Consider the following 15,339-nt stretch of genomic DNA (forward strand, 5'->3'; position numbering starts at 1 on the left):
TGCAGAGAAGAATGGGAGAAACTCCCCAAATACTGGTGTGCCAAGCTTGTAGCATCATATCCAAGAAGACTCGAGGCTGTAATCACTGCCAGAGATGCTTCAACAAAGTACTGAGTAAAGGGTCTGAATAATTATATAAATGTGATATTTCAGTTGTTTATTTGTACAAAATTTTTGCTTTGTCATTATGGGGTATTGTGTGTAGATTGATAAGGGGAAAAAACAATTAAATCAATTTCAGAATAAGCTGTAACGTAACAAAATGTGGAAAAAGTCAAGGGGTATGAATACTTTCTGAATGCACTGTACATACATACAGTACCAGTCAAAAGTTTGGACACATCTACTCATTCAAGGGTTTTTCTTTATTTTTACTATTTTCTACATTGTCCAAACTACTATGAAATAACATATATGGAATAATGTAGTAACCAAAATAGTGTTAAACAAATCAAAATAGATTTTAGATTTTTTAAAGTAGCCACCCTTTGCCTTGATGACAGCTTTGCACACTCTTGGCATTCTCTCAAACAGCTTCATCAGGTAGTCTCCTGGAATGCATTTCAATTAACAGGTGTGCCTTGTTAATCCTTCTTAATGCGTTTGAGCCAATCAGTTGTGTTGTGACAAGGTAGAGTTGGTATACAGAAGATATCCCTATTTGGTAAAAGACCAAGTCCATATTATGGCAAGAACAGCTCAAATAAGCAAAGAGAAATGACAGTCCCCATCATTACTTTAAGACATGAAGGTCAGTCAATCCGGAAAATTTCAGGAACTTTGAAAGTGCAGTCGCAAAAACCATTAAGAGCTATGATGAAACTGGCTCTCATGAGGACCGCCACAGGAAAGGAAGACCCAGAGTTAACTGCACCTCAGATTGCAGCCCAAATAAATGCTTCACAGAGTTCACGTAACAGACACATCTCAACATCAACTGTTCAGAGGAGACTGTGTGAATCAGGCCTTCATGGTCGAACTGATGGAAAGAAACCACTCCAATAAGAAGAAGAGACTTGCTTGGGCCAAGAAACATGAGCAATGGACATTAGACCGGTGGAAATCTGTCCTTTGGTCAGATGAGTCCAAATTTGAGATTTTTGGTTACAATAGCCGTGTCTTTGTGAGATGCAGAGTAGGTGAACAGATGATCTCTGCATGTGTGGTTCCCACCGTGAAGCATGGAGGAGGAGGTGTGATGGTGTGGGGGTGCTTTGCTGGTGACACTGTCAGTGATTTATTTAGAATTCAAGGCACACTTAACCAGCATGGCTACCAGAGCATTCTGCAGCGATACGCCATCCCATCTGGTTTGCGCTTAGTGGGACTATCATTTGTTTTTCAACAGGACAATGACCCAAAACACACCTCCAGGCTGTGTAAGGGCTATTTGACCAAGAAGGAGAGTGATGGAGTTCTGCATCAGATGACCTGGCCTCCACAATCACCCGACCTCAACCCAATTGAGATGGATTGGGATGAGTTGGACCGCAGAGTGAAGGAAAAGCAGCCAACGAGTGCTCAGCATATGTGGGAACTCCTTCAAGACTGTTGGAAAAGCATTCCTCATGAAACTGGTTGAGAGAATGCCAAGAGTGTGCAAAGCTCTCGTCAAGGCAAAGGGTGGCTACTTTGAAGAATATATCAAATATATTTTGATTTGTTTAAAACTTTTTTGGTTAATACATGAATCCATGTGTGTTATTTCATAGTTTTGATATCTTCACTATTATTCTACAATGTAGAAAATAATAAAAATAAAGAAAAACCCTTGAATGAGTAGGTGTGTCCAAACTTTTGACTGGTACTGTATGTACATACATACACTGAGTATATGTCACGAGAATCTTGTTATCTCAATGGTTGTAAACTTTGAATAATTCCCAGAGGGTGTAAGGCTCTGGTTTAATAATAAATTAAACAAAGTCCCGTTCTGCATTAGCTCATTCTTTTTATTCATGAGAGCTCTGGCGCTAAAAACACACACAGTCTTTTTATATGCCTTCACACAAAGGAACTTTGCTCTGCCCACCTTTCGGCGGCCTGTGACTTTCCACAGTATAGCTTTCAGCAGTTTCTAGGTCCCCCCTTACTATGGAATGTTGGCCTCCAACAGTTTCTACCCATCTTCCCTGTTAGTGGTTTTATTGTCTTATAACTTTAACACAGTTTTCACATTTATACAGTATTGGGGTGAAATCCTTTAGTCATTACCTTAAAAATACAAATTCATCTATCAGTATACCAAACATTAGGAACACCTTCCTAATATTGAGTTGCACCCACCCCCCACCCCTTTTTGCCCTCAGATCAGCCTCAATTTCGTCAGGGCATGGACTTTACAAGGTGTTGAGTCCAATGCTTCCCACAGTTGTGTCAAGTGGGCTGGATGTCCTTTGGGTGGTGGACCGTACTTGATACACACGGGAAACTGTTGAGCGTGGAAAAACCCAGCAGCGTTGCAGTTCTTGACACAAACCGTTGCTCCTGGCTCCTACTACCAGGGGTGCAACTTTGGTTTTAGAAGTAGGGTGGACATAACTTGGTGGGGGGTCTGGGAGTCCTCCCATTTTTTGGGGCATCTTAAGCTAATTTCCTGCATTTCTACACAATCTAATATGACCCATAGCCCTTCTAGCCGTCTCGATTTAGAACAACATAAAGTAAGCAAAAATGCCCAGTCAACAAGCTAGGTAAGAGATCATTATTAAATATGTTTAAGTGATTGATAAGACTGAACTAGATCAATGATAATTCAATAACATTGTCTTGCACCTTTAACCAATAGCCTAACAAATGAACAACTCTTACAAATAAAGTACAAAAACGTTTGATTGTCTTTGTTAAGACATCCTCTACATCAAATTTCAGCAAGACCGACCAGCCAGCCCGAGCCGCCTGCACTTCCAACCCCCACCCGTATAGTCAAAAACTCAACTCTCCCCAACACAACTTCCTTCCCATCTTTTGTTTTATGTCTCAAGGAAAGGTTTAGAGAGATAAAAGTTGTATAAAACACACATACACCAGTGGAGGCTGCTGAGGGGAGGACGGCTCATAATAATTTCTGGAACGGAATAAATGGAATGTGTTTGATGTATTTGATACCATTCCACTGATTCCGCTACAGCCATTACCATGAGCCCGTCCTCCCCAATTAATGTGCCACCAACCTCCTGTGACATACACCTACACATTAACACACAGAAACAGTACATCATCCATATAATTAATATATTAGGCCTAATAGTACTGTAGAGCTCTTTTTACTTGCACACAATATAGCTGGGTCACCCCGTCCTGACCCTAGGGATCCACGGTCCTGCAGCGCCCCAACCCAACACACTCCACTCAGAGTTAGGATTTTAGTGAAACATTCATTATTGGTTTCAAGTCAGAGTGACAACCAACAGTACGGCAGACCCCCAAGGCCAGGACTGAGCAGCCCAGCAGCTAGGGATTGCCTAAATATGAATTGTATCTCCCCTGATGTGGGCATGTTTTCAATACAGACTCCTTTTGTCGTACTGTATTCCATTAAGGCATCCAGACCTTATGAAAGTTGCACAGTATACCCTTAATCTTGTAATAAATCAAATCTAGTGATACGTAACTTGACATTTATTCCATCTATTGTGGGAGGCAAAAAACCTTCCAATTAATGGCAATACATTTGTTAGCCACTTTAAATGCTAGGTTACACTTTGTGAGATGCGGTGTGGGTGAACGGATGATCTCCGCATGTGTATTTCCCACTGTAAAGCATGGAGGAGCAGGTGTTATAGTGTGGGGGTACTTTGCTGGTGACAATGTCTGTGATTTAATTAGAATTCAAGGCACACTTAACCAGCATGGCTACCACAGCATTCTGCAGTGATACGCCATCCAATCTGGTTTGGGCTTAGTGGGACTATAATTTGTTTTTCAACAGGACAATGACCCAACACACCTCCAGGCTGTGTAAGGGCTATTTTACCAAGAAGGAGAGTGATGGAGTGCTGCATCAGATGACCTGGCCATCACAATCACCCGACCTCAACCCAATTGAGATGGTTTGGGATGAGTCGGACGGCAGAGTGAAGAAAAAGCAGCTAACAAGTGCTCAGCATATGTGGGAACTCCTTCAAGACTGTTGGAAAAGCATTCCAGGTGAAGCTGGTTGACAGAATGCCAAGAGTGTGCAAAGCTGTCATCAAGGCAAAGGGTGGCTATTTGAAAAATCTGAAATATAAAATATATTTTGATTTGTTTAACACTTTTTTGGTTAATACATGATTCCATATGTGTTATTTCATAGTTTTGATATCTTCACTATTATTCTACAATGTAGAAAATAGTAAAAGTAAAGAAAAAGCCTTGAATGAGTAGGTGTGTCCAAACTTTTGACTGGTAGTGTATGTAAATGTGATATTTCAATTTTTAATAAATTTGCAAACATTGATAACCTGTTTTTGCTTTGTCATTATGGGGTAATGTGTGTAGATTGATGAGGGGGAAAAAACAATTTCATCAATTTTAGAATAAGGCTGTAATGTAACAAAATGTGGAAAAAGGCTTTCCACTAGACGTTGGAACATTGCTGCAGAGACTTGCTTCCATTCAGCCACAAGAGCATTAGTGAGGTCGGGCACTGATGCTGGCCGATTAGGCCTGGCTCGCAGTCTGTGTTTCAATTCATCCCAAAGGTGTTCGATGGGGTTGAGGTCAGGGCTCTGTGCAGGCCAGTCAAGTTCATCCACACCGATCTCGACAAACCATTTCTTTATGGACCTTGCTTTGTGCACGGGGGCATTGTCACGCTGAAACAGGAAAGGGCCTTCACCAAACTGTTGCCACAAAGTGAGTGTTGCAACCGAGGACAAACTATCTTTACGCGCTACGCGCTTCAGCACTCTACGGTCCCGTTCTGTGAGCTTGTGTGGCCTACTACTTTGCGGCTGAACCATTGTTGCTCCAAAACGTTTCCACTTCACAATAACAGCACTTACAGTTGACTGGGCAGCACAAGCAGGGCAGAAATTTGATGAACTGACTTGTTGGAAAGGTAGCATCCTATGACGGTGCCACGTTGAAAGTCACTGAGCTCTTCAGTACGTGCCATTCTACTGCCAATGTTTGTCTATGGAGATTGCATGGCTGTGTGCTCGATTTTATAAACCTGTCAGCAACGGGTGTGGCTGAAATAGCCGAATCAACTACTTTGAAGGGGTGTCCACCTACTTTTGGCCATGTAATGTCTATTTAAGCAATAAGGCCCAAGGGGGTGTGGTATATGGCCAACATACTACGGCTAAGTGCCTGGATACAGCCCTTCGCCATGGTATATTGGCCTTATTGCTATTATAAACTGGTTACCAATGTAATTAGAGCAGTAAAAATAAATGTTTTGTCATACCAGTGGTACATGGTCTGATATACCACGGCTGTCAGCCAATCAGCATTCAGGGCTTGAACCACCTTGTTTATAAATATATATATATATATATACCCCCCCCCCCTTTAATCTCTTCCCTGTTAGAAGTTGGCTTTGCAGTGAATAGCTCACTATTTGTAGCATCAGTCCAGAAAGACAGGAAGGAAGGAACACCTGTGTGTGAGAGAAGAGAGAACAGGCTGTCAAGAGAGGGCTACTTTAACTACCGAGAACGTGGGGAATAACTGCACAGCATCTCTGTGCCCTAAAATGCACAATGATTACCCCCAATTCCTATATTTAGGCTGTTTGCTCAGAGGAGTTGGGAAGAACCATCTAACGAAGGCTCTATCTCAATTCGTCTTTCTGTGATTCTTCGCATCCCATTTCCTGGCCTCCTTCTCAACCGTATTGGAGGAGAAATTCCAAGGTCCCTCCCCTTGGACCTTATTCTCCAATGGGTTTTTAGAAGGAGGCAAGGAGAGAGGATGCGAGGCATCGATTGTGTCAGGTTTGGCTAACCCTCCTCCTGGAGAGCTACTGGGTGTTCAGGGTTTTGTTCCAGAACTACTCTATAAAACACCTGATTCAGCCAAGTATTTCTCCCCTCTGTCCTCTCGTTGCCTCTTCATCTATCTCCCTATGGTCTCTCTGGGGTTGGGAGTGTGTAATTCTAGTCCCCCCTGGTTTATATAATCTACTGTAACCCAGTTTCCAATGAGTCCACCAGTCTTGACCTGCTTTTTATGTGTGCGTGTGTAAGTGAGCAGGTTGTTGTGGATTGTTCAAGAGGGAGATGATGAAGCAACTTTGTGGAGTTGGTCGTTATATGTCCGTCTACTTTGGTCAAATCTAACAGTAACCATGCAGTTTCAGCTGGTTGGATCTTTACTCTGTACTATACTCTGTTTTAGAGAAAGTCTGTCTGTGTCACGGGCAAGATATAAACCCGGGTCCCTCATGGGAGAAACCAACGTCTTAACCATTAGCCCAAGAGGAAATGGCCTCTTGGGCCGAGGGCGGACACTGATTTTCAAGTCACAGGCAGGGCTAACTCATCAAGAGACCATGAGCAACCATGAGCCCGTCTTATGTACGCTACATCTGTCTGTGTCATGGTTTGTTTTTCTCAGTTCAAAGCATACTGGGGGATATGCGCGTTGGGGTTGCCTGGGTGAAGCTTGATGAAGTACAAAGATCAGCTGTTGCCGCAGGGAGATTTAGCAACACTTGGTGCCCGCAGCGGCCTTTTTCGCCTCTCATCATCACTAGGACGTGCTCGGTTGGCTGTCGGACGGAAGGATGGATTGACCCGACCCCGGTGATGTAATGTGAGCCAAATTAAAAAAGCTTTCGCTGATGTCCCGACTCATTCGCTCAGAAAAAAACATTAAATCAGCCCGAGCAGCTCGGCTTTTCCTTAGGATTTGCCTCAGTGCCGTTCAACTTCTTAATTGAAGTGGGGGAAACATCCCAGCAGTCGAAACAAGTGGAAAATAACACATGGTCATTGTAACTGTGAAATGTCCCTCTTTTCTTCTTCTCTTTTCACAATTGAGAGGAGCCTGTCAGTATGGGTCAAGAGCTGATGGTTTGGGGACAATTCAGCCATTTACACACACACAAACACGCACACACACACACAGTCTTGTATAACTAACCTTGGGGACACACACAATTCAGTCCCATTCAAAATCCTATTTTACCTAACCCGAACCTTAACCCTAACCTTAACCCAAAAACCTAACCCTAACCCTAGCTCCTAACCCTAAACCTAATTCTAACCCTAACACAAATTCTAACCTTAACCCTAAACCCCCTAGAAATAGCATTTGACTAGCAAAATGTTTGTTCATTTACTATTCTTGTGGAGACTTCTGGATCCCCCCGCCCCCCCCCCCCACACACACACAAAATTAGGAATGTTATAATTACGCCAGTCTCCTCCTCTTCCTCCTTTTTTGTGTGACCACAATTCCCTCGCTCCCCCAATTATTTCCCTACGTAAGGGCTATCCATTCTGAGGAGCCTCATTAAGAAGATTACACAGGCACGACGGTGCTCACCGCCTCCCGGACACATACCAGGGAAATTACATTTCATACTTAATTACCCAGGCAACCCCCCTTTCCACACAGGACCATTGTTTCTGGACGAATCACAACCCATCAAATCAACATTTATTTGTCGCCTACACTGATTTGCAGATGTTATTGCAGGTGCAGCGAAACGCTTACGTTTCTAGCTCCAACAGTGCAGTAATATCTAGCAACACAATAACAATACACACATAATCCAAAAAGTAAATAATACATTAAATGATACGAAATATCAGAACAAGCAATGTCAGAGTCTGGAGTGTAGGTATGTGTGTGTGTGTATGTGTCTATATATACAGTTGAAGTCGGAAGTTTACATACACTTAGGTTGAAGTCATTAAAACTCGTTTTTCAACCCCCACAAATATCTTGTTAACAAACTATAGTTTTGGCAAGTCGGTTAGGACGTCTACTTTGTGCATGACACAAGTAATTTTTCCAACAATTGTTTACAGACAGATTATTTCACTTACAAATGACATTATTTGAGTCAATTGGAGGTGTACCAGGCTGTGGATGTATTTCAAGGCCTACCTTCAAACTCAGTGCCTCTTTGCTTGACATCATGGGAAAATCAAAAGAATTCAGCCAAGACCTCAGAAATAAAATTGTAGACCTCCACAAGTCTGGTTCATCCTTGGGAGCAATTTCCAAACGCCTGAAGGTACCACGTTCATCTGTACAAACAATAGTACGCAAGTATAAACACCATGGGACCACGCAGCCGTCATACCGCTCAGGATGGAGACGCGTTCTGTCTCCTAGAGGTGAACGTACTTTGGTTCGAAAAGTGTAAATCAATCCCAGAACAACAGCAAAGGACCTTGGGAAGAGGCTGGAGGAAACAGGTACAAAAGTATCTATATCCACAGTAAAACAAGTCCTATATTGACATAACCTGAAAGGCCGCTCAGCAAGGAAGAAGCCACTGCTCCAAAACCGCCATAGAAAAGCCTGACTACGGTTTGCAACTGCATATGGGGACAAAGATCATACTTTTTGGAGAAATGTCCTCTGGTCTGATGAAACAAAAATAGAACTGTTTGGCCATAATGACCATCGTTATGTTTGGAGGAAAAAGGAGGTGGCTTGCAAGCCGAAGAACACCATCCCAACCGTGAAGCACGGGGGTGGCAGCATCATGCTGTGGGGGTGCTTTGCTGCAGGAGGGACTGGTGCACTTCACAAAATAGATGGCGTCATGAGGAAGGAAAATGATATTGATATATTGAAGCAACATCTCAAGACATCAGTCAGGAAGTTAAAGCTTAGTCGCAAATGGGTCTTCCAAATGGACAATAACCCCAAGCAAACTTCCAAAGTTGTGGCAAAATGGCTTAAGGACAACAAAGTCAAGGTATTGGAGTGGCCATCACAAAGCCCTGGGATGGTGTTCTTCGGCTTGCAAGCTGCACCCTTTTTCCTCCAACCATAATGATGGTCATTATGGCCAAACAGTTCTATTTTTGTTTCATCAGACCAGAGGACATTTCTCCAAAAAGTATGATCTTTGTCCCCATGTGCAGTTGCAAACCGTAGTCAGGCTTTTCTATGGCGGTTTTGGAGCATTGGAGGTGTACATCCACAGGTACACCTCCAATTGACTCAAATGATGTCAATTAGCCTATCAGAAGCTTCTAAAGCCATGACATCATTTTCTGGAATTTTCCAAGCTGTTTAAAGGCACAGTCAACTTAGTGTATGTAAACTTCTGTCCCACTGGAATTGTGATACAGTGAATTATAAGTGAAATAATCTGTATGTAAACAATTGTTGGAAAAATTACTTGTGTCATGCACAAAGTAGATGTCCTAACCGACTTGCCAAAACTACAGTTAGTTAACAAGAAATTTGTGGAGTGGTTGAAAAACAAGTTTTAATGACTCCAACCTAAGTGTATGTAAACTTCCGACTTCAACTGTATAAAGTGGGAAAAACAGTATGTAAACATTATTAAAGTGACCAGTGTTCAATGACTCTATGTACATACAGCAGCAGTCTCTACGGTGCAGGGTAGAGTACCGGGTGGTAGCCGGCTAGTGACAGTGTCTATGGTTCAGGGCAGGGTACCGGTCAGAGGCCAGCTAGTGATGACTGTTTAACAGTCGGATGGCCTGGAGTTAGAAGCAGTTTTTCCATGTCTCGCTCCCAGCTTTGATGCACCTGTACTGTCTCCGCCTTCTAGATGGAAGCGAGGTGAACAGGCCGTGGCTTGAGTGGCTGGAGTCCTTGATCCATTTAGCCTTTTCTGTTTCTTTTCACCCCTCTTTCTTTTCTGTCCAAGGTAATAGCTTTACTCAATGTCTCCTCAACATTGTTATGGCTATTATGTCCAATAGTCAGATCTGTGCTGTCATTATGCCAACCCCAGATGGGACACTCGGATTCGCTATGGTATTATAATATAGCTCACCCGTAATTAGCTTTCTCAATCAAGAATTCCAACGAGGGGGGAATGAATAAGTGTTATTTCAAATTTTTATGGTGAAGTTCAGTCGATTCGGCACTTCTCTCATTTCTCTTTAATGAGACGAGATTAGAAAAGTCGAGAAATACACTTGGGCGAGAAATAGCTGATGACTTTTGGATGAGGGGATGTTGAAGGAAGAGTTGAAATCATGCATGTCATTCTGATGCTCAGTGTGGCGTAGTTGGTCGTTTACCCTTCATCATCGCCTCACTTCCACCCTCACAGGAAGTCATCTTGATCAGAGGACCTTGTTTTTTGATAAGGCGCTGATGGACAAATTTGATATCTTTGGATTTATGATGTGTAGCAGAAACAATGAGAAACTGAGGAACTTGAGAAACTGGCCCCAAACAGCATGCGGTGGAGAATGTTTGTGGATGACTGTTTTGAGTTTATTCAACACCTCACTTCACACACAATCCCATTCATCCTTTACCAATAATCATTCTACCAACACATCTCTCTCTCTCTCCCTCTACCAGAACATGTTTGAGAAGCCCTCGTCCCTCCCGGAGTACAAGGTAGCGGCGGTGCAGAAGTCCCGCTTCATCCTGCTTCACTACAGCATATCCAAGGCATTATGGGACTGGATGATCCTCCTGGCCACCTTCTACGTGGCGGTCACCGTGCCCTACAACGTCTGCTTTACGCCTTACGACGAGCTGGACACGGCCGCCCGCTCCACCATCGTCAGTGACATCGCTGTGGAGATGCTCTTCATCCTGGGTGAGGAGATGGGTGGAGTAAGGGAATAGGAGGTAGGAGGTAGGTTGTAGGATATGGGAAGTAAGGAATATGAAATAGGACGTGCCACCATTGTTAACGACATTGTTGAGGAAGTGCTCTTCATCCTGGGTGAGGAAGTAAAGGGATTAAGGGAAAGGTATAGGAGATGGGAAGGTTGTAGGAGATAAGGAATAGGACATTGGATGCTTCTCCATCAAAAGCCACACTGTCATGGAGATGTTCTTAGGAAATAAGGGGATAAGGTGAAAGGAAAGGAGGAGATAGGAGGTAAGTTGTAGGAGATAAGGGATAGGAAATAGGAGTTGAATGCGGCCACCTGCTGCACCGTCGTCAACGACATCACCATGGAGGTACTCTATAGGCGGTAGGATATCTGGGATCTAGGGAATAGGAGGCAGGAGACTGGAAATAATCACGTTAGGATTTTGCTTCATAATGGTTTGCTGTTCTCTTAGTCAGCACATATGAGCCTAGTATTGATGTAAATGAAGAGGAGTGGACGGAAGAAGACCTTTCAAGTATTTGTAGTAACTGTCCAGTAATTACATCTGATCCAGTGTTTCTCCTGTAGTAGATTATTTTCCAAGATAGATAGTATATGTCATGGTCACTCAAACCTGGATTCAAATACATGCTTATTTAAGTATTTGTATTTTAAATACTTATTTTCTGTATATTTTATTATTTTCTAATTATTTGGCCAAATTAACTACTTATTTTCGAAGTATTTGAAAGTATTTTCAAATAATTTCCTATAAATACTATATGAAACTATTTCCAACAATTGTTTCCAAATATATTTCAAATACCATAGGACCAAACAGACCTGTGTTCAAATGCATGGAGTACTGAAATATTTGAATTTGGAAATACCCTTGTCTGTGTATTTGAGTATTTTCAAATACATGCCAATACTTTCCAAATGTATTTCCAAATACATTTCTCCAATATTCAACTACTTGTATTTTTAAATAAAAAATATCAAAATACTTCGCAATTTATGTGAAAGTAATTGAAATACCTGAATAGTATTTGAACCCAGGTTGGATGCAGTCTTTTGCTCCAGCCAGAAACTACAACACCTCTTGGTGAGATATACGTTGAATGAGGTGCTGTAGTGCAGGGCTGATGCAAAAGCATGCACAGGGTTTTCCCCCAGGGTTGGGTGACCACTATGCTACCTTGACTGAAACATTTCTTTGACCACTAAGCAAACATTTAGCTATTTTGGAACCAAATCACTTATTTCACACCCACTCCATTCACAGACATCATCCTAAACTTCCGAACATCCTTTGTGAGCACGTCGGGTCAGGTGGTGTACGAGACACGCTCCATCTGCATCCACTACGCCACCACCTGGTTCTTTGTCGACCTGGTGGCTGCACTGCCCTTTGACCTGCTCTATGCCTTCAACATCACCGTGGTGGGTATATGACGTCGTATATTCACATACACTATAATGTACCTATACACATACAAATTCACTTAAAAAATAAATAAATGGCCTGGATAAATTCAAATTAATTTGGCTGGAGGCAAGTGATTCTCAGCAAGTGTAATTTATATTACCTTTGGTAAGTTGCAGGTGCCTACAGGGTAAAAATAGCCATTCAACCAGGTTTGAAAAGAGAAAACAGAACATTCTGCTCCATTGCACTCCATTGTAAAGTGCAAGGGTGCCAATATATAAACTCATTCCATGTGAGGGCCTAGTGTCTGCTGGTTTTTAGTTTTGAAGGGAGGATCGAAAACCTGCAGACATTCGGCCCTCTGTGGAATGAGTATGACACGTGCTGTATGACACGGGCCCCGTGTAGCTCAGTTGGTAAAGCATGGCGCTTGCAACGCCAGGGTTGTGGGTTCGATTCCCACGGGGGGCCAGTATAAAAAGAAATGTATGCACTCACTTAACTGTAAGTCGCTCTGGATAAGAGCGTCTGCTAAATGACAAAAAATGTATACACCAGTGTTATTCAACATTTTTGTTTTAATTCTTGTATAAAGAATTAAGGATACAGATTATTATATAGGACAATATACAAATGTTTTTGAGAAAGATATTTGAAAAATACAATTTTATTGAGTAAATGTATTTATTGTTTTCTTTTCATTTTGATAAGGGATAGAAATGTAATGAATTTAAGGTTATTTGTTGATGTAAAAATTGAAATGTATCGATTTGTAAGATAATGTCATTATATTTGGGGTAGGGTCGTGAGAAATTATTGCAAAAAAATGGGGTCCCAGAAATTGTGGCGGAAAAAATGGTACCTGCTGAAAAAGTTTACCACTGGTATACACATATACAGGTAACTGTCAAAATAAATGAAAGACTTGAGTAAATTAAGTTTAAACTCCATTATGGTTTGGGGTGCATTTTCCTGGCATGGTTTAGGTCCACTCAACCCCTTAGAGGGCAAGGTAAACGGCAATAAATACACAGCTATTCTGAGTGATCACCTTCAACCTATGGTGAATCATTTTCTATCCTAATGGGAGTGGTCTCTTCCAAGATGACAATGTCCCCATCCACAGGGCACGAGTGGTCACTCAATGGTTTGATGAGCATGAAAACTATGTAAACCATATGCCATGGCCATCTCAGGCACCAGATATCAATTGAACACTTATGGGAGATTCTGGAGCGGCATCTGAGACGGTGTTTTCCACCACCATCAACAAAACACCAAATGATGGAATTTCCCATGGAAGAATGGTGTCGCATCCCTCCAATAGAGTCCCAGACACCTGTAGAATCTATGCCAAGGTGCATTGAAGGTGTTCTGGCGGCTTGTGGTGGCCCAACGCCATATTAAGACACTTTATGTTGATGTTTCCATTATTTTGGCATATACCTGTACATATACAGTTGAAGTTGGAAGTTTACATACACCTTAGCCAAATACATTTAAACTCTGTTTTTCACAATTCCTGACATTTAATCCTAGTAAACATTCCCTGTCTTAGGTCAGTTAGGATCACCACTTTATTTTAAGAATGTGAAATGTCAGAATAATAGTAGAGAGAATGATTTATTTAAGCTTTTATTTCTTTCTTCACATTCCCAGTGGGTCAGAAGTTTACATATGCTCAATTAGTATTTGGTAGCATTGCCTTTCAATTGTTTAACTTGGGTCAAACGTTTCGGGTAGCCTTCCACAAGCTTCCCACAATAAGTTGGGTGAATTTTGGCCCATTCCTCCTGACAGAGCTGGTGTAACTGAGTCAGGTTTGTAGGCCTCCTTGCTCGCACACGCTTTTTCAGTTCTGCCCACACATTTTCTATAGGATTGAGGTGAGGGCTTTGTGATGGCCACTCCAGTACCTTGACTTTGGTGTCCTTAAGCCATTTTGTCTCAACTTTGGAAGTATGCATTGGGTCATTGTCCATTTGGAAGCCCCCTGTGTAGCTCAGTTGGTAGAGCATGGCGCTTGCAACGCCAGGGTTGTGGGTTCGATTCCCACGGGGGGGCAGTATGAAAATGTATGCACTCACTAACTGTAAGTCGCTCTGGATAAGAGCGTCTGCTAAATGCCTAAAACATTTTTAAATGAAGACCCATTTGCGACCAAGCTTTAACTTCCTGATTGATGTCTTGAGATGTTGCTTCAATATATCCACATAATTGTCCTTCCTCATGATGCCATCTATTTTGTGAAGTGCACCAGTCCCTCCTGCAGCAAAGCACCCCCACAGCATGATGCTGCCACCCCCGTGCTTTACGGTTGGGATGGTGTTCTTCAGCTTGCAAGTGACCCCCCTTTTCCTCCAAACATAACGATGGTCATTATGGCCAAACAGTTCTATTTTTGTCAGAGGACATTTCTCCAAAAAGTTCGATCTTTGTCCCCATGTGCAGGTGCAAACCGTAGTCTGGCTTTTTTATGGTGGTTTTGGAGCAGTGGCTTCTTCCTTGCTGAGCGGCCTTTCCGGTTATGTCAATATAGGACTCATTTTACTGTGGATATAGATACTTTTGTACCTGTTTCCTCCAGCATCTTCACAAGGTCCTTTGCTGTTGTTCTGGGATTGATTTGCACTTTTCGAACCAAAGTACGTTCATCTCTAGGAGACAGAATGTGTCTCCTTCCTGAGCGGTATGATGGCTGTGTGGGCCCATGGTGTTTATACTTGCGTACTATTGTTTGTACAGATGAACGTGGTACCTTCAGGCGTTTGGAAATTGCTCCCAAGGATGAACCAGACTTGTGGAGGTCTACAATATTTTTTCTGAGGTCTTGGCTGATTTCTTTTGATTTTCCCATGATGTCAAGCAAAGAGGCACTGAGTTTGAAGGTAGGCCTTGAAATACATCCACAGGTACACCTCCAATTGACTCAAAGGATGTCATTTAGCCATGACATAGTTTTCTGGAATTTTCCAAGCTGTTTAAAGGCACAGTCAACTTAGTGTATGTAAACTTCTGACCCACTGTATTTGTGATACATTGAATTATAACTGAAATAATCTGTCTGTAAACATTTGTTGGAAAAATAACTATAGTTTGTTAACAAGAAATTTGTGGAGTGGTTGAAAAACGAGTTTTAATGACCCCAACCAAAGTGTATGTAAACTTCCGACTTCAACTGTATACACTACAGGGTCT

General features: G+C 42.2%; 1 protein-coding gene across 1 annotated transcript in view; it reads left to right on the forward strand.

Moving 5' to 3' along the window:
- kcnh4b (potassium voltage-gated channel, subfamily H (eag-related), member 4b) overlaps positions 1-15,339 on the forward strand; it is a 72,558-nt gene that overhangs the window by 32,906 nt on the left and 24,313 nt on the right. The window contains exons 5-6 of the mRNA XM_041872148.1: positions 10,465-10,708; positions 11,998-12,155. Coding sequence (XP_041728082.1) covers positions 10,465-10,708; positions 11,998-12,155 — 402 coding nt within the window. The remainder of the gene's footprint in view (positions 1-10,464; positions 10,709-11,997; positions 12,156-15,339) is intronic.

Source organism: Coregonus clupeaformis, chromosome 1 (genome assembly GCF_020615455.1).
Source record: "Coregonus clupeaformis isolate EN_2021a chromosome 1, ASM2061545v1, whole genome shotgun sequence".
In the NCBI taxonomy this organism is placed as follows: domain Eukaryota; kingdom Metazoa; phylum Chordata; class Actinopteri; order Salmoniformes; family Salmonidae; genus Coregonus; species Coregonus clupeaformis.